Consider the following 20145-nt stretch of genomic DNA (forward strand, 5'->3'; position numbering starts at 1 on the left):
TGCAAGCGAAGCATACAATCAACAACATCCAGAAACACCACCGCCTTCTCTGGGCCTGAGCTCATTTGAAATGGACAGACACAAAGTGGAAAACTATGCTGTGGGTTTTGTAATTCTTGGATGTCGTGTCCTCCGGACAAAAGAGGAAGAAGTCCATCCAGATTGTTACAAGTGCAAAGTTCAAAAGCCAGTATCTGTGATGGTATGGGAGTGTGTTAGTGCCCATGGCATGGGTAACTTATACATCTGTGAGGGCACCATCAATGCTGAAAGGTACATCCAGGTTTTGGAGCAACACATGCTGCCATCCAAGCAACGTCTTTTTTAGGGATGTCCCTGCTTATTTCAGCAAGACAATGCCAAACCACATTCTGCACGTGTTACAACAGCATGGCTTCGTAGTAAAAGAGTGCGGGTACTAGACTGGCCTGCCTGCAGTCCAGACCTGTCGCCCATTGAAAATGTGTGGCGCATTATGAAGCGCAAAATATGACAACCGGACTGTCGAACAACTGAAGTCGTACCTCAAGCAAGAATGGGAAAGAATTCCACCTACAAAGCTTCAAAAATTAGTCCTCAGTTCCCAAACACTTATTGAGTGTTGTTGTTAGAAGGAAAGTTGATGTAACACAGTGGTAAACACACCACTGTCCCAGCTTGTTTGAAATGTGTTGCAGGCATCCATTTCAAAATGAGCAAATATTTGCACAAAAACAATAAAGTTTATCAATTTGAACATTAAATCTTCTCTTTGTGGTGTATTCAATTGAATATAGGTTGAAGAAGATTTGCAAATCATTGTATTCTGTTTTTATTTATATTTCACACAACATCCCAACTTCATTGGAATTGGGGTTGTATAATACTGTGGTTATGAAATACTGGTATGCTTTGAAAAAACAATGCTGCTGTTTAGCAATATGGTTTTCCTCTGAGAAGTGTTTTTAAAGAAGCCTATGGTCACCGAGGGTCTGTTATTGGCTGAGCAGCGTGTCCATCAGGACTCAGTGGGCCTCTATCAGGCCCCAGCGCAGTCAGACACACACAGCTACAGATAACCCGTTCAAAGTACAACAGCTCGGCAGCTGCTTGCAGGAAACTCAAATCCAAAAATCTGTTGTGGTGGTGCAGCAGAAGGGATCCAGCAGCTCCAGCGTGGACAAGATCCTATGCACAGGAGCTCATGCAGGAAACTGGCTGAGTGGGTATATTTATTTATTTTTAACAGCAGCAGCACAGGAACGGGACGTGGAGTGCATTCATTCATGCATTCAATATTGTCTTGTAAAAAACATTGCCAGGGCATTATCACTGCTTGGTAAAGTGCAAGCTAGGAATCCAACCAAGCCAGCTGTTGGGTGATTATAACTGGCTTCCCAAGGTATCTGTTAGAATCAGGGTGTTAAAGGGTTTCAAACACGATCAAGACAACTGTGCACATGTAGTCTTATGTTCCTGCAGAAATGATGAAGAAACACAAGGGGCTTTTTTCCATCTCAAATTGTTAAAAATGTCTTTTCACCAAGCTTGTGGCGTCATATTCTCTGCATATTTCCATATGCAGAGTCACTTGATCAGATTGACAGAGTGGAATCAGCCCTGGATCACAAGTTGAAGCAAACATAATTCCTCCATCTGTTAAAGTGATTCCATATTACACATTTCCTTTATTAATGGGCTTTTATTAACGTACATGTTTCTGTTTGTTAAAGGGGCTGTCACCAACTAAGCAGTGACAGACTGTCTGTACTGATGGACAGTAACAGCTGACAAACATAAAAAAAAAAGCCACAGCAGATGGGATGAAGCCTCCCGCTGCCGACCACAAACTGTTTTCTATTTCTTGTCGTTTTATGCTTTTGCGGTGACATCACTGTGACTTTTTTATTTTTGCTTCCAATTTAAACCTTACATTTAAGAAAACAAAGAAAACTAGAACATGTAACATTTCTGATAATAATGAGCTGTGTTTGTGTTGAATTTAAACTGTTGACTATAATTTGTGTCCATTATTATGCTGCAGCAATGAGGCAGTTAAACTCATCAACATTGTTCATCTGTTGATCATGTCACAGTCTGCGTGCACGCTCTCAGCTGAATGCAGTGATAGTGACCGTTAACACATAACTGTTGACTGGGCTGTTGTTGAGCCTGTGTTCACACTGTGTAGGTTATTTTCTGATATATTATAGCAAAAAAGACAAGATCTCTTTTTTAACAACTGAAAATCTGCATCCACAAAGTATTCACAGTTCATCACTTTTTCCACAGTTTGAACTCAAATTAAACTGTAGAAACATCTCAAGGGTGATCCGTGGAAACAGGATGCACCTGAGCTCAATTTTCAGCTTCATGGCAAAGGCTGTGAATACTTAGACGCATGTGATTTCTTTGTTTTATTTTTACTAAATTTGCAAAAATCTAAAAAAAAAAAACAAAAAACAAAAAAAAAAAACCTTTTTCACATTGTCATTATGGGGTATTGTGTGTATAATTTTGAGGAAAAAAGAATTTTATCCATTTTGGAATAGGCTGGAACATAAAATGTTTAAAAAATGAAGTGCTGTGAATACTTTCGGGATGCACTATATAACATACTGGACCAACCCTCTGTAATGTTACCTATACGTTTTCTAAAGTGCAGGTTTGAAGCTCAAATGGAGCAGCGCCAAATGTCACCATCTTGGCAGTTGCTGAATAAGGGTACTATGTCACTGTGCGTGACTGTTGTAGAGCAGTTGGAGATGCAAATTAGCGACCAAACACCTGAATGAGAAACAATTTCGCAGTTGGTATCTCACTGAAGTGGCCATTCACATCTGAAACAATGACATGTTTGCACACAAAGTGTTCAGCACTTATTATCCTGCTATTATCACTATGAATAGACACTGTGGGAATTCACCTGACTGTACCCAGTAATGACAAGATAAAATAAAATAATTATTCATTCATTCATTCATCTTCTACCGCTTTGTCCAATTAAGGGTCGCGGGGGGGGCTGGAGCCTATCCCAGCAGTCATAGGGTGTGAGGCGGGGTACACCCAGGACAGGACGCCAGTCTGTCTCAGATAAAAATTAAATAATAATAAATTAAAATAATAATAGTGCATACAACACACTCACTGACTTGCAGAATGATGTCCTTGCAGGATCTATTGTCCTCTCTTCCAATCCATCAATAATATGATCCTTTTGTCCTCCACTTCAAGAGCTGCGTGTAGTGCTCATCCATGCGCTGAACCAGCCACTTCTCCATAATGCAGCAATGTCCAGCAATGCTTTTAGGGTGTGCGTCCTTTGATTTCATATGATTTATTTGGCAATAACATTGTAAGTCCTTTCGGCTGTTCCCTTGTATTTTCAATGGGGGTCTTCACAGCAGATCCAAGGTCAGTCTGCATGTTGATTTGTCATGGGTACAGCCTCCTCTGTCCATCTGCGTTTTTGGTCTGATGGACAGATGATGTCACATTAGACACATATGTGCACTGTGGAAGACCTGGATTTGAATGGAGTGTGCCATTTATTGAAAGCATGCCATCATATTTCCTCACTGATCATGTGTCCCTCACAACAAGCACATCAAAGAACTCCCACCACATATCCTCAGAGAAAGAGGGAGAGAGAGAGAGAGAGAGAGAGAGAGAGAGAGCAGTTTTTGTTTATGTATTGAAATAGGAACCCTAGCACAGTGGGAGATATCTGAGCCTGTTTAGGTATGCCTGGTCCTGGTCCTGGTGGCCACTGTTGCTTGTTGTCTGTATATTATTGGACATTACAAATACAACCCCTGGCAAAAATTATGGAATCACCGGCCTCGGAGGATGTTCATTCAGTTGTTTAATTTTGTAGAAAAAAAAAAGCAGATCACAGACATGATACAAAATTAAAGTCATTTCAAATGGCAACTTTCTGGCTTTAAGAAACACTATAAGAAATCAAGAAAAAAAATTGTGGCAGTCAGTAACGGTTACTTTTTTAGACCAAGCACGAGGGAAAAAAATATGGACTCACTCAATTCTGAGGAAATAAATTATGGAATCACCCTGTAAATTTTCATCCCCCAAAACTAACACCTGCATCAATCAGATCTGCTCGTTAGTCTGCATCTAAAAAAGGAGTGATCACATCTTGGAGAGCTGTTGCACCAAGTGGACTGACATAAATCATGGCTCCAACACGAGAGATGTCAATTGAAACAAAGGAGAGGATTATCAAACTCTTAAAAGAGGTAAATCATCACGCAATGTTGCAAAAGATGTTAGTTGTTCACAGTCAGCTGTGTCTAAACTCTGGACCAAATACAAACAACATGGGAAAGGTTGTTAAAGGCAAACAGAGTGGTAGACCAAGGAAGACATCAAAGCATCAAGACAGAAAACTTAAAGCAATATGTCTCAAAAATCGAAAATGCACAACAAAACAAATGAGGAACGAATGGGAGGAAACTGGAGTCAACGTCTGTGACCGAACTGTAAGAAACCGCCTAAAGGAAATGGGATTTACATACAGAAAAGCTAAAACGAAAGCCATCATTAACACCTAAACAGAAAAAACAAGGTTACAATGGGCTAAGGAAAAGCAATCGTGGACTGTGGATGACTGGATGAAAGTCATATTCAGTGATGAATCTCGAATCTGCATTGGGCAGGTGATGATGCTGGAACTTTTGTTTGGTGCCGTTCCAATGAGATTTATAAAGATGACTGCCTGAAGAGAACATGTAAATTTCCACAGTCATTGATGATATGGGGCTGCATGTCAGGTAAAGGCACTGGGGAGATGGCTGTCATTACATCATCAATAAATGCACAAGTTTGCGTTGATATTTTGGACACTTTTCTTATCCCATCAATTGAAAGGATGTTTGGGGATGATGAAATCATTTTTCAAGATGATAAGCATCTTGCCATAGAGCAAAAACTGTGAAAACATTCCTTGCAAAAAGACACATAGGGTCAATGTCATGGCCTGCAAATAGTCCGGATCTCATCCAACTGAAAATCTTTGGTGGAAGTTGAAGAAATGGTCCATGACAAGGCTCCAACCTGCAAAGCTGATCTGGCAACAGCAATCAGAGAAAGTTGGAGCCAGATTGATGAAGAGTACTGTTTGTCACTCATTAAGTCCGTGCCTCAGAGACTGCAAGCTGTTATAAAAGCCAGAGGTGGTGCAACAAAATACTAGTGATGTGTTGGAGTGTTCTTTTGTTTTTCATGATTCCATAATTTATTCCTCAGAATTGAGTGATTCCATATTTTTTTCCCTCTGCTTGGTCTAAAAAAGTAACCGTTACTGACTGCCACAATTTTTTTTCCTGATTTCTTATAGTGTTTCTTAAAGCCAGAAAGTTGCCATTTGAAATGACTTTAGTTTTGTGTCATGTCTGTGATCTGCTTTTTTCCTACAAAATTAAACACCTGAAAGAACATCCTCCGAGGCCAGTGATTCCATAATTTTTGCCAGGGGTTGTAGGAATATGTAACAGACACTCCACCACACAAATAGTTGGATATCTAAATAACTGTCGTTAAAAAGATACCCCTCAACCATTAACATGGAAAGCTGCAAAAACAGTCTGTTAGTGCTTTAAGACACTAAAAGTCAACAGACTGGATGTGGATCTGTCTGCACAACATGTGTTAGCTGTGGCTACACTTCAGTTGTAAGTTTTGGGATTCAGCTTGCGTGCTCAGCTGCTCCTCACAAGAACAACCAGCATGAAGAAGTCAACAACTGACAACAACTCCAACTGAAACACAGAAACTGTTAAAATCGATTTTGTCAGTGACACAAAAATGATACAATGATTATTAGTCTATGGTTCATCAAACTCTCTCTGTCTCCTAGTCTCACCTGCCCAAATCCTCCGTCTGTATGAGAGATTTGAATTTTTGGACCAGGAAAAGAATGGACATCTCAGGTTGGGGACGGACAGATTGCTTGTTGGGAAAAAAAAAAGGTGCAGCTCTACAAAAATGCTGTGCTGTAGTTGTAGTTAACAAGATGGTTTTTTTCCTCTGCAGGCCAGAGGATTTTGAAGCAGTAACGGAGCTGGCTCTGAACCCCACTGGAGACAGAATCATTGGTTCCTTTTTTCTTCCTCAGGGTAAACTCTAGATAGGGCTTTTGTGTGTTGTGTATGTGTGTGTGTGTGTGTGTGTTGTGTGTGTGTGTGGGTGTGTGTGTGTGTGTGTGTTGTGTGTGTGTGTGTGTTGTGTGTGTGTTGTGTGTGTGTGTGTGTGTGTGTGTGTGTGTGTGTGTGTGTGTGTAAGCAAGCACACGTGTGCATGCACGCACGCACGCGTGCAGGCAGATAAAATATTCATGTGAGTTTGTTTTATTTCTCCATGATACACATTGAACAAATAAAAAAAGTGAATGAAGACAAAGAAAAAGGCACACAAGCCTGTTTATTGATTTTTACCCAAAGCCAACATATGGCCATCGGGTATTGCGAAGACCTGTTGTTCTGTCTGTCTGTCTGTCTGTCGGTCTGTCTGTCTGTCTGCTGTGTTCAGCATAAGTCCAGTTCTCTTTATTGCCACAGTCTTCAAATTCACAGGGAACATTCTTGGATCACAGACCTTGGACAAGTTCTAACCTTGACATATTTTAAGAGGTATTTTGAGAGGTTAAAAACTCACATTCTGTTTGAACCAGATTCCGTTTTGTTTTTGAGTGGCAGGCGTGACAGCCAATCAGAGTAGAACTGTACAGTGACGTCAGTAACTGGTCTCTCCAAAACCACTTCTAAAACTGAAAATGCCATTTTTGGAACCTCATAACACCTCTGAACTTATTTCACGGATGTTAGCATGGTGATTTCACAGGCTGGGAGCTCGCTGCAAAACTGTTTTGTCTGTGCTTAAATGTATGCTCTTTGTCATATATTATGTAAAAGATAGCAACAAATAAACACTTCTAAAACCAAAAACAGTTTTTGGAACCTAAAAACACCTCTGAACCTATTTTGCGGACATTAGCATGGTGATGTCACAGGCTGGTAGCCAACTTCTGATAGCTAGCTAACTTAAATTTGTCTCATTAATACCAGGCAAAATGCACAGAGGGTGATCTACAAATATTACTTGATTTGCATAACTTCCGTTTTTGTCAAAAGCTCATGTACACCACACGCAAAGCCTCCTACAGACACTGTTAAAATGAAAATATTGTTTTTGATTGACTGATTAATGGAGGGGCTTCATTGAACATGTACAAACTGTAAGACAACAGATCTTAAAAATTAATTAAACAAACTGCAGATTATAAAGAACACAAAGCTCATATGGCCGAGGGTATTTTAGCATTGCGTTATATTTTAAAGTACCAATGCCCAATGAGAAAATGATGCACTATTCCTTTTATTTGAATGAAACAAGCTCTTGCATGTTTTTTTTTTTTTTTTTTAAGAGGCTGGAAAACACTGCAAGATTCACAGTAGGCTGTTTTTTGTTGGGGAATAATGTCCAGCAGTGCATGCCTCATCATATTTTTTGTTTAGAATAGAATAGACCATTTAGAAGAATAGACGATTGCATATTGAAATTTAAATAAGTTTTTAAAATTTAATTTGGGTAAATTTGTTGTTATATTAATTGAGTAATAAAAGTAATAGTTATACAACCCAAATTCCAATGAAATTGGGACGTGGTGTAAAATGTAAATTAAAACAGAATACAATGATTTGGAAATTCTCTTCAACCTATATTCAATTGAATACACCACAAGACAAGATATTTATTGTTCAAACTGATAAACTTTATTGTTTTTGTGCAAATATTTGCTCATTTTGAAATGGATGCCTGCAACACATTTCAAAAAAGCTGGGACAGTGGTATGTTTACCACTGTGTTACATCACATTTCCTTCTAACAACACTCAATAAGCGTTTGGGAACTGAGGACACTAACTGTTGAAGCTTTGTAGGTGGAATTCTTTCCCATTCTTGGTTGATGTAAGACATCAGTTGTTCAACAGTCCGGGGTCTCCGTTGTCATATTTTGCGCTTCATAATGCGCCCCACATTTTGAATGGGCGACAGGTCTGGACTGCAGGCAGGCCAGTCTAGTATCCGCACTCCTTTACTACAAAGCCACGCTGTTGTAACACGTGCAGAATGTGGCTTGACATTGTCTTGCTGAAATAAGCAGGGACATGCCTTGAAAAAGCACATTGCTTGGATGGCAGCATGTGTTGCTCAAAACCTGGATGTACCTTTCAGCATTGATGGTGCCCTCACAGATGTATAAGTTACCCATGCCATGGGCACTAACACACCCCCATACAATCACAGATGCTGGCTTTTGAACTTTGCGCTGGTAACAGTCTGGATGGTCTTTTTCCTCTTTTGTCCAGAGGACACGACATCCATGATTTCCAAAAACAATTTGAAATGTGGACTCATCAGACCACAGCACAGACTATAGATGATGGAATCCCTGCATTCCTTGCAATTGAACATTGAGAAACATTGTTCTTAAACTGTTGGACTATTTTTTCAGTTGTTCACAAAGTGGTGATCCTCGGCCCATTTTTGCTTTGTGAACGGCTGAGCCTTTTGGGGATGCTCCTTTTATACCAATCATGACACTCACCTGTTTCCAATTAACCTGTTCACCTGTGAAATGTTCCCAAACAGGTGTTCTTTGAGCATTCGTCATGTTCCCAGTCTTTTGTTTGCCTTGTCCCAGCTTTTTTGAAACGTGGTGCAGTGCATCCATTTCAAATGAGCAAATACTTGCACCCAAAACAAAAAGGTCTATCAGTTTGAACATAAATATCTTGTCTTTGTGGTGTATCAACTCAATATATATGTTGAAGAGGATTTGCAAATCATTGTATTCTGTTTTTATTTACATTTCACACAATGGTCCCAACTTCATTGGAACTGGGTGTTGTAAGAACATTAAATTGTTTACAGAATTGTGTTGAGGAAGTTTTGAACTTGGTATCTAATATCTTCGTGGATTTTATTGCCTGGTTTTCACATGATTTTAACAGCAAAACATTTACTTTTCCTTTAAGACAAGAAACTGTGGACTTCCCCTCCTTCGTCAGGATTTTGGCTCATTTCCGTCCTATTGACGAGAACCAAAGCCAGAGAGGAGCAACAGCAGATCCCATCAACAGGACCAGCAAACTCAAATGTTAGTCTATGTTTTCCTTCATTGTTTTTCTAAATGAACTGTTCCTTTGAGATAATTTGTCGACAAAAGCTCCGTCTGTATTCGTGACAGTTGCCTTCCAGTTATATGACCAGGACAGGAAATGGGAAGATTTCCAGAGCAGAGCTTCTTCAGGTTTGTCCTCAGCCTTCTTCTTCTCTTCAGCTCTGAGCCAAACCACAACTACAAACATAAACACATCACACTTCAAAGCATAAAAATAATTTCAAAGTTGCACAAAGCTGAACTTGAGGTGTGCCATTACAGCACGTGTGAACAGGTTCTAAGCTGTGTCTCTTACACTCACAAAACTGTTCTACATCTGCTGCTGGTTAGCCAAAGTGACAATACAGATATTTTCCACTCATTTACAGCACCAGTCAAGAGTTGGACACATGTTCCCCATTCAGTGTCGTGCCCAAACGTTTGATTGGTACTGTATATACATTCAGTGATTTTTTCTTTTTTCTGCATTTTGCTTTTTTTCCTGATTGATGTTAATGTGTGGTGAAGAAAGATGACTTGGTGTGGCTGACAGGTGCTGCAGGAGATGATGGGGATGCAGGTGGACCGGAGGAGCAGCTGCAGTGCATCACTGAGCGAGCGATACAGGAGGCAGACCTGGACAAAGATGACGCCATCTCATTCGAAGAGTTTAAGAAGGTGGGAGGTTTAATATTAAAAAAAAGAACCAATAACTCAGAGTCATTCTCATTCTCATATTATTAGTGTGTTAACGACCAGTGGTGGGCACAGATAACCAAAAATTAACTTTGATAACAGATAATCAGATAACTGAAAAGTTATCTCGATAAGATAAAACAATAACCACCCAAAAATGTATCGGAAGTTACAGATAACCGATAACAGATAAATTCCCAATATTACCCTCTGACACAACTACACAAATTTAATAGCTATAATATATTAAAAAACAACAGACCCCCAAGAATGAGACCACACTTTTCTTTAACATTTGGCCCCTGCTGGAAGCTCTTGTTTACTACAGCGCTCCAGTCAATCAATCAATCAATTTTATTTATATAGCGCCAATCACAACACACAGTTGCCCCAAGGCGCTTTATATTGTAAGGCAAGGCCATACAATAATTACGTAAACCCCAACGGTCAAAACGACCCCCTGTGAGCAGCACTTGGCAACAGTGGGAAGGAAAAACTCCCTTTACAGGAAGAAACCTCCAGCAGAACCAGGCTCAGGGAGGGGCAGTCTTCTGCTGGGACTGGATGGGGCTGAGGGAGGAGAACCAGGAAAAAGACATGCTGTGGAGGGGGAGCAGAGATCAATCACTAATGATTAAAGCAGAGTGGTGCATTACAGAGCAAAAAGAGAAAGAAACACTCAGTGCATCATGGGAACCCCCCAGCAGTCTAAGTCTATAGCAGCATAACTAAGGGATGGTTCAGGGTCACCTGATCCAGCCCTAACTATAAGCTTTAGCAAAAAGGAAAGTTTCTAAGCCTAATCTTAAAAGTAGAGAGGGTGTCTGTCTCCCTGATCCGAATTGGGAGCTGGTTCCACAGGAGAGGAGCCTGAAAGCTGAAGGCTCTGCCTCCCATTCTACTCTTACAAACCCTAGGAACTACAAGTAAGCCTGCAGTCTGAGAGCGAAGCGCTCTATTGGGGTGATATGGTACTACGAGGTCCCTAAGCTAAGATGGGACCTGATTATTCAAAACCTTATAAGTAAGAAGAAGAATTTTAAATTCTATTCTAGAATTAACAGGAAGCCAATGAAGAGAGGCCAATATGGGTGAGATATGCTCTCTCCTGCTAGTCCCCGTCAGTACTCTAGCTGCAGCATTCTGAACCAACTGAAGGCTTTTTAGGGAACTTTTAGGACAACCTGATAATAATGAATTACAATAGTCCAGCCTAGAGGAAATAAATGCATGAATTAGGTTTTTCAGCATCACTCTGAGACAAGACCTTTCTGATTTTAGAGATAATTGCGTAAATGCAAAAAGGCAGTCCTACATATTTGTTAATATGCGCTTTGAATGACATATCCTGATCAAAAAATGACTCCAAGATTTCTCACAGTATTACTAGAGATCAGGGAAATGCCATCCAGAGTAACAATCTGGTTAGACACCATGCTTCTAAGATTTGTGGGGGCCAAGTACAATAACTTCAGTTTTATCTGAGTTTAAAAGCAGGAAATTAGAGGTCATCCATGTCTTTATGTCTGTAAGACAATCCTGCAGTTTAGCTAATTGGTGTGTATCCTCTGGCTTCATGGATAGATAAAGCTGGGGTATCATCTGCGTAACAATGAAAATTTAAGCATACCGTCTAATAATACTGCCTAAGGGAAGCATGTATAAAGTGAATAAAATTGGTCCTAGCACAGAACCTTGGGAACTCCATAATTAACTTTAGTCTGTGAAGAAGGATTCCCCATTTACATGAACAAACTGTAATCTATTAGACAAATATGATTCAAACCACCGCAGCGCAGTGCCTTTAATACCTATGACATATATATGATATCATCATGTCGGACTCTGTAGTTTTCTCTGGGCCCCTCCCCAATCGGACCGGGAGTGACATGTTTAGCCGCATGTTCTCCTTGAATTGCTGGCTGTCTGAGTGGTGTCCAAAAAATGAGGTGGGCTTCATAGATAATTGGCAAAGCTTCTGGGGAAAACCTGGTCTTGTTAGGAGAGACGGCATCCATCCCACTTTGGATGGAGCAGCTCTCATTTCTAGAAATCTGGCCAATTTCTTAAATCCTCCAAACCGTGACTATCCAGGGTTGGGACCAGGAAGCAGAGTTGTAGTCTTACACACCTCTCTGCAGCTTCTCTCCCCCTGCCATCCCCTCATTACCCCATCCCCGTAGAGACGGTGCCTGCTCCCAGACTACCAATAACCAGCAAAAATCTATTTAAGCATAAAAATTCAAAAGAAAAAATAATAGCACCTTCAACTGCACCACAGACTAAAACAGTTAAATGTGGTCTATTAAACATTAGGTCTCTCTCTTCTAAGTCCCTGTTGGTAAATGATATAATAATTGATCAACATATTGATTTATTCTGCCTAACAGAAACCTGGTTACAGCAGGATGAATATGTTAGTTTAAATGAGTCAACACCCCCGAGTCACACTAACTGTCAGAATGCTCGTAGCACGGGCCGGGGCGGAGGATTAGCAGCAATCTTCCATTCCAGCTTATTAATTAATCAAAAACCCAGACAGAGCTTTAATTCATTTGAAAGCTTGTCTCTTAGTCTTGTCCATCCAAATTGGAAGTCCCAAAAACCAGTTTTATTTGTTATTATCTATCGTCCACCTGGTCGTTACTGTGAGTTTCTCTGTGATTTTCAGACCTTTTGTCTGACTTAGTGCTTAGCTCAGATAAGATAATTATAGTGGGCGATTTAACATCCACACAGATGCTGAGAATGACAGCCTCAACACTGCATTTAATCTATTATTAGACTCTATTGGCTTTGCTCAAAAAGTAAAATGAGTCCACCCACCACTTTAATCATATCTTAGATCTTGTTCTGACTTATGGTATGGAAATAGAACACTTAACAGTATTCCCTGAAAACTCCCTTCTGTCTGATCATTTCTTAATAACATTTACATTTACTCTGATGGACTACCCAGCAGTAGGGAATAAGTTTCATTACACTAGAAGTCTTTCAGAAAGGGCTGTAACTAGGTTTAAGGATATGATTCCTTCTTTATGTTCTCTAATGCCATATAACAACACAGTGCAGAGTAGCTACCTAAACTCTGTAAGGGAGATAGAGTATCTCGTCAATAGTTTTACATCCTCATTGAAGACAACTTTGGATGCTGTAGCTCCTCTGAAAAAGAGAGCTTTAAATCAGAAGTGTCTGACTCCGTGGTATAACTCACAAACTCGTAGCTTAAAGCAGATAACCCGTAAGTTGGAGAGGAAATGGCGTCTCACTAATTTAGAAGATCTTCACTTAGCCTGGAAAAAGAGTCTGTTGCTCTATAAAAAAGCCCTCCGTAAAGCTAGGACATCTTTCTACTCATCACTAATTGAAGAAAATAAGAACAACCCCAGGTTTCTTTTCAGCACTGTAGCCAGGCTGACAAGAGTCAGAGCTCTATTGAGCTGAGTATTCCATTAACTTTAACTAGTAATGACTTCATGACTTTCTTTGCTAACAAAATTTTAACTATTAGAGAAAAAATTACTCATAACCATCCCAAAGACGTATCGTTATCTTTGGCTGCTTTCAGTGATGCCGGTATTGCTTAGACTCTTTCTCTCCGATTGTTCTGTCTGAGTTATTTTCATTAGTTACTTCATCCAAACCATCAACATGTTTATTAGACCCCATTCCTACCAGGCTGCTCAAGGAAGCCCTACCATTATTTAATGCTTCGATCTTAAATATGATCAATCTATCTTTGTTAGTTGGCTATGTACCACAGGCTTTTAAGGTGGCAGTAATTAAACCATTACTTAAAAAGCCATCACTTGACCCAGCTATCTTAGCTAATTATAGGCCAATCTCCAACCTTCCTTTTCTCTCAAAAATTCTTGAAGGGTAGTTGTAAAACAGCTAACTGATCATCTGCAGAGGAATGGTCTATTTGAAGAGTTTCAGTCAGGTTTAGAATTCATCATAGTACAGAAACAGCATTAGTGAAGGTTAAAATGATCTTCTTATGGCCTCGGACAGTGGACTCATCTCTGTGCTTGTTCTGTTAGACCTCAGTGCTGCTTTTGATACTGTTGACCATAAAATTTTATTACAGAGATTAGAGCATGCCATAGGTATTAAAGGCCACTGCGCTGCGGTGGTTTGAATCATATTTGTCTAATAGATTACAATTTGTTCATGTAAATGGGGAATCTTCTTCACAGACTAAAGTTAATTATGGAGTTCCACAAGGTTCTGTGCTAGGACCAATTTTATTCACTTTATATATACTTCCCTTAGGCAGTATTATTAGACGGTATTGCTTAAATTTTCATTGTTACGCAGATGATACCCAGCTTTATCTATCCATGAAGCCAGAGGACACACACCAATTAGCTAAACTGCAGGATTGTCTTACAGACATAAAGACATGGATGACCTCTAATTTCCTGCTTTTAAACTCAGATAAAACTGAAGTTATTGTACTTGGCCCCACAAATCTTAGAAACATGGTGTCTAACCAGATCCTTACTCTGGATGGCATTACCCTGACCTCTAGTAATACTGTGAGAAATCTTGGAGTCATTTTTGATCAGGATATGTCATTCAAAGCGCATATTAAACAAATATGTAGGACTGCTTTTTTGCATTTACGCAATATCTCTAAAATCAGAAAGGTCTTGTCTCAGAGTGATGCTGAAAAACTAATTCATGCATTTATTTCCTCTAGGCTGGACTATTGTAATTTATTATTATCAGGTTGTCCTAAAAGTTCCCTAAAAAGCCTTCAGTTAATTCAAAATGCTGCAGCTAGAGTACTGACGGGGACTAGAAGGAGAGAGCATATCTCACCCATATTGGCCTCTCTTCATTGGCTTCCTGTTAATTCTAGAATAGAATTTAAAATTCTTCTTCTTACTTATAAGGTTTTGAATAATCAGGTCCCATCTTATCTTAGGGACCTCATAGTACCATATCACCCCAATAGAGCGCTTCGCTCTCAGACTGCAGGCTTACTTGTAGTTCCTAGGGTTTGTAAGAGTAGAATGGGAGGCAGAGCCTTCAGCTTTCAGGCTCCTCTCCTGTGGAACCAGCTCCCAAGTCAGATCAGGGAGACAGACACCCTCTCTACTTTTAAGATTAGGCTTAAAACTTTCCTTTTTGCTAAAGCTTATAGTTAGGGCTGGATCAGGTGACCCTGAACCATCCCTTAGTTATGCTGCTATAGACGTAGACTGCTGGGGGGTTCCCATGATGCACTGTTTCTTTCTCTTTTTGCTCTGTATGCACCACTCTGCATTTAATCATTAGTGATCGATCTCTGCTCCCCTCCACAGCATGTCTTTTTCCTGGTTCTCTCCCTCAGCCCCAACCAGTCCCAGCAGAAGACTGCCCCTCCCTGAGCCTGGTTCTGCTGGAGGTTTCTTCCTGTTAAAAGGGAGTTTTTCCTTCCCACTGTAGCCAAGTGCTTGCTCACAGGGGGTCGTTTGAACCGTTGGGGTTTTATATAATTATTGTATGGCCTTGCCTTACAATATAAAGCGCCTTGGGGCAACTGTTTGTTGTGATTTGGCGCTATATAAAAAAAAATTGATTGATTGATTGATTGATCACAAACCAATATCACGAATACAATATCACGAACAAATAGATTAATGTATATTTTGTGCTGCTGAATCACGACGTGCTGTGAGACCAGGTTGCACCACCATGCTTCACTGTCGGGGTGGTGTCTGGTTTCCTCCAAACATGATGTCTGGCATTCACACCAAAGAGTTCAATCTTTGTCTCATCAGACCAGAGAATTTTGTTTCTCGTGGTTGAGTCCTTCAGGTGCCTTTTTGCAAACTCCAGGTGGGTTGGCATGTGCCTTTTACGAAGAAGTGGCTTCCGTCTGGTCACTCAACCATACAGGCCTGACTGGTGGATTGTTTGCTGCAGAGATGGTTGTCCTTCTGGAAGGTTCTCCTCTCTCCACAGAAGAATGCTGGAGCTCTGACAGAGTGACCATCAGGTTCTTGGTCATCTCCCTGACTAAGGCCCTTATCCCCTCATTGCTCAGTTTAGTCCTGGTGGATCAGAACTTCTTCCATTTATGGATGACGGAAGCCACTGTGCTCAATGGGACCTTCAAAGCAGCATAAATTTTCCTCTACCCTTCCTCAGATGTGTGCCTTGAGACCAGTGTTGGCACAGTTACTTTGAAAAGTTACTTTATTAGTTACTTTTTAAGTTACTTTATAGAGTTACTTCATTAGCAGCTTTTAACTGTTACTTTATTAGCAGTAATAATGTAACTAATAAGGTAACTTGTAATCTAACTTGGTTACTCTTAAGGAAAGTAACTAATCAGCAGAGTAACTAATAGTTACTTTTCTGATTTCTCAATCTTAAGAGTAACCAAGTTAGAGTACTAGTTACTTTATTGGTTACATTCAGCAGCTGCCAACAAGTTGTCCGTAGCTGCTAATGAAATAACTGTATAAAGTAATTGTATAACTGTATAAAGTAACTTTTCAAGGTTACTGTGGGAACACTGCTTGAGACAATACTGTCTCGGAGGTCTACAGACAATTCTTTTGATTTCATGACTTTGTTTGCAGACAGGTGTGCATCTTTCTAAATCATGTCCAATCAACTGAATTTACCCCAGGTGGACTCCAATTAAGCTGTCGAAACATTTCAAGGATGATCAGTGGAAGCAGGATGCACTTAATTTTGAGCTTCATGGCAAAGGCTGTGAATTCTTATGTACAAGTGATTTCTTTTTTCTTTGATTTATTTTTAATAAATTTGCAAAATTCTAAAAAAAAAAAAAAAAAACTTTTTTGCATTGTCATTATGGAGTACTGTGTGTAGAATTTCGAGGAAAAAAAAATTAATTTCATCCATTTTGGAATAAAGCTGCAACATAACAAAATGTGGAAAAGGTGAAGTGCTGTGAATACTTTCCAGATGCACTGAAAATATGAATGAGCTAAAGTGAAATTTGACAGAAAGATTTGTGAGGATGTCACCAAAAGGACAGGAAAGCATTTTTATTCAACAATTAGTTTTTTCTTATCAGTTCACAGTGTGTCACAGAGGTGCGTATGTTGGAGCAGGGAAAACACTGATAGGAAGAAAGGCTGGAACCTCTGGCCTTTATTTTTTAATTAATTTATTCATTAATTATTTATTTTTTTATATGCACTTATCACTGGAGTACCATATTTCAAGGCCATTCAAATTCATGGTAATTGTGACTTTAGATGCTTTGCAGCATGAGGAACCTCTGGCCAATTCTTTTTTCTTTTCTTTTTTTTTAACTGCTCAGCAGTTGCATAATTGGAATACCGTATCACACTGCTAATTGATTTCATGGTAATTGTAATTTTATGCAGTTGCATGATTGTGTAATGTAACTTGCCTTTTGCACTGGTAATTGTAAAAAAATAAATAAATAAATAAACTAAATATGGAGATGCATACATTTGTACATGTCTCAAAACAGTGTTCCATACACATATCAATGCAAATGTGTTACAAATGATTTTCATAACAACACTGGATGCAATACCTTAGGGGAGGTGATGGTGTGATGGTCTAGTAGTTAAAGCGTTGGACTTGGGACTAGAAGAATAAATGTGAGGCATTATTTTAAAGTACTTTGAGCCTCTGATGCAGATGGAAAAGCACTATATAATTGCAGTCCATTTTGCATTTATCAGCGATGACAGTGAAGATGATTCTGATGAGGATGGCAGCAATGGTGAAACTGATCCCCCTTTTTTTTCTTATTTAATAATAAAATCTATAAATACTGAGGATTTATGGATTTATGGGGGAACATGGGGAGGTGATGGTCTAGTGGTTAAGCGTTGAGCTTGAGACCAGAGGATCAAACCCCAGCCTAACTGGAAAATCACTAAGGGCCCTTGGGCAAGGTCCTTAATCCCCAAGTTGCTGCTGGTGTGTAGTGTGTAGTGAGCACCTTGCATGGCAGCACCCTGACATTGGTGTATGACTGGGTGAATGTGAGGCATAATTGTAAAGCACTTTGAGTGTCTGATACAGATGGAAAAGTGCTATATAAATGTAGTCCATGTACCATTTAAATACTGATGAAAGGATTTTGAAGCCAATTGTTATTTTGATTTTTTCCCTCTTTTTTTTGTTTTGAAAATAACATATTCTTGATGCATGTTGACATTTTTGGCCCAGCGGTTCTCACTGCCTTTGCAACAACTGCAGGAGTCTCAGATATCATTGGAAGAATTTTTTTTTTCAACAAAGTCAACAACCATATTCTTGAGGCATATTTGGCACCTTGACATCTGTCCTGGCCAAGGCTTCTCTGATAAATCTTCCATCTGTTCACTTTGCATGATGACAACTACTAGCACGCAAAAGAAGAATCTTCCTTTCTCTATCTTCTCTATTCCCACAATCCACGACATACTTTCATTCATTTTTACAAACCTGCATCAAATGATCTTGATCTAATGATTTTAGCTCTTGTGGTCATAAAGATGCCTCACTGTAGCATTCACAGTGTGAGACTGATTGGGAGGAGGTTCTAATATCTGATTAGTTTTGTTTTTATTTTTGCTTTCAGTCACTGGAGAAAGTCGACATTGATAATAAGATGAGCATTCGCTTTTTGAGTTGAAGACGCTCTCTGACACCCTGTCATGATGTGGGGACTTCCTGATTTCTTGAGGAGACACCTGACATCCTAAAACATGAGGAGAGACGAGCTGCAATGCACATGACCAAAGCCATATGTATTGGACACGCATGGTCTTGGTCAGCAGTAGATATTTAGGGATGTTGCACTCGAGACATGAAGATAAACATCAGTGACAAAGGAAGCAGTTAAACTTGACTTTAAATACATTAATACCCCCATACAAAAAAAATAAAAATAAAACAAAAACATTTTATTCCTACTGAAGCAGCAGGACCTTTGTGGCCGGGACGACGGTGGGGGATCGAACCCACGCGGCTCGCACAAAAGACCGTTCCTCTACCAGGTCAGCCAAAGGGGAACTCCCCGTTAGCCAAGCTAGCGGTAACGTCTTTTCAATTGGGACCCGGGACTTTCATCCCGCTACACATCTCCCCACCATTTTTGACTTCGTCCCGAAGTCACAGGTGCATGTTAGCATACACTGTGACCCACATCCTGTTCGTGACGCCAGACTGAAGCAGCAGGACCTTCGTGGCCGGGACGACGGCGGGGGATCGAACCCACGCGGCTCGCACAAAAGACCGTTCCTCTACCAGGTCAGCCAAAGGGGAACTCCCTGTTAGCCAAGCTAGCGGGAACGTCTTTTCAATTGGGACCCGGGACTTTCATCCCACTACACTACCATTCCTCTGGTCTATGGCAAGTCAATTCTGGGAGCATACGCTGGTGCCGTGCATTGCTCCATACATGACACCATAAATCTGCTTTAGGTCCTATATGGAAACCATCAAGGCAGACACTTGGCCCATCTCCACCTCTCAAAAGTTAACCATCTACTTCCTGCAACCAGATGAAACATGGGCATCACCTCGGCGTTCTTCAGTGACTTCTTGTGGGGTCTTCAACCCACAAAAAGTCAAAGTTGATTTGCTGTTACAATGCAAGTGATACCTCTCATCTTAGTTTACATAAATAACCACTCGTTTGACACAGTCATTCCATCATTCCATTGGTAGCCAAGGGTCCTTCAAAGAGACCTGGTACCAAAGACACCCAGTTGTTGCCTTCAGTCACTGTTGTTTTTTGTTAGCATCCAAGTCTCACAGCCATAAAGTGAGACAGGCAGCACAAGGACCCTAGTTGGACCTTCATTCTCCTGCAAACAATCATAATTGCTAAACACATCTGTCCATTGACCTCATGACTTCATAAGCTCTTCCCAGGTGCCTCACAATCTCAAAGGCCGAGGACCTAGAGACATGAAGTGAAGAATATCTCTACAAATTCAACACTTGCACTGCATACAGGTACATTTTTGATGTCTGAGTCTGGGAAGTTATTAAAAGCTTAGATGTTTAATCTTGATCCAGGACAATCACAAACAAACCCAGACACTCTGATTCCTCACTCAGACTCAGACTCACTTTATTGTCAATCGACCTTTATAGGCAGAATGAAATACAGTTTCTCTAGGTCTTGGTGTAGTTACTAAGACTAGTGACAATTTAACATAACCTTACTCTAACTTCCAATGTACAATATATGCACTCCCTGTGGCCACAGAATATATGTACAAGGCACAGGGTCGGCAGCAGCAGTGTTAGCGCATTAAAGAAAAAGTGATAATGTGCATGTTAGTGCAA

The 20145-nt window shown here is 40.1% G+C and overlaps 1 protein-coding gene across 1 annotated transcript; it reads left to right on the forward strand.

Moving 5' to 3' along the window:
• Positions 1-990: 990 nt before the first annotated feature.
• Positions 991-18548, forward strand: chp2 (calcineurin-like EF-hand protein 2). The gene is given in 9 exon segments (XM_034168941.1): positions 991-1199; positions 5855-5927; positions 6031-6113; positions 9040-9156; positions 9247-9275; positions 9277-9309; positions 9713-9742; positions 9745-9837; positions 18428-18548. Coding segments are annotated over 9 exon segments (528 nt in total). The 5' UTR covers positions 991-1183; the 3' UTR covers positions 18482-18548.
• Positions 18549-20145: the final 1597 nt, after the last annotated feature.

Source organism: Thalassophryne amazonica, chromosome 4 (assembly GCF_902500255.1).
Source record: "Thalassophryne amazonica chromosome 4, fThaAma1.1, whole genome shotgun sequence".
Lineage (NCBI taxonomy): Eukaryota > Metazoa > Chordata > Actinopteri > Batrachoidiformes > Batrachoididae > Thalassophryne > Thalassophryne amazonica.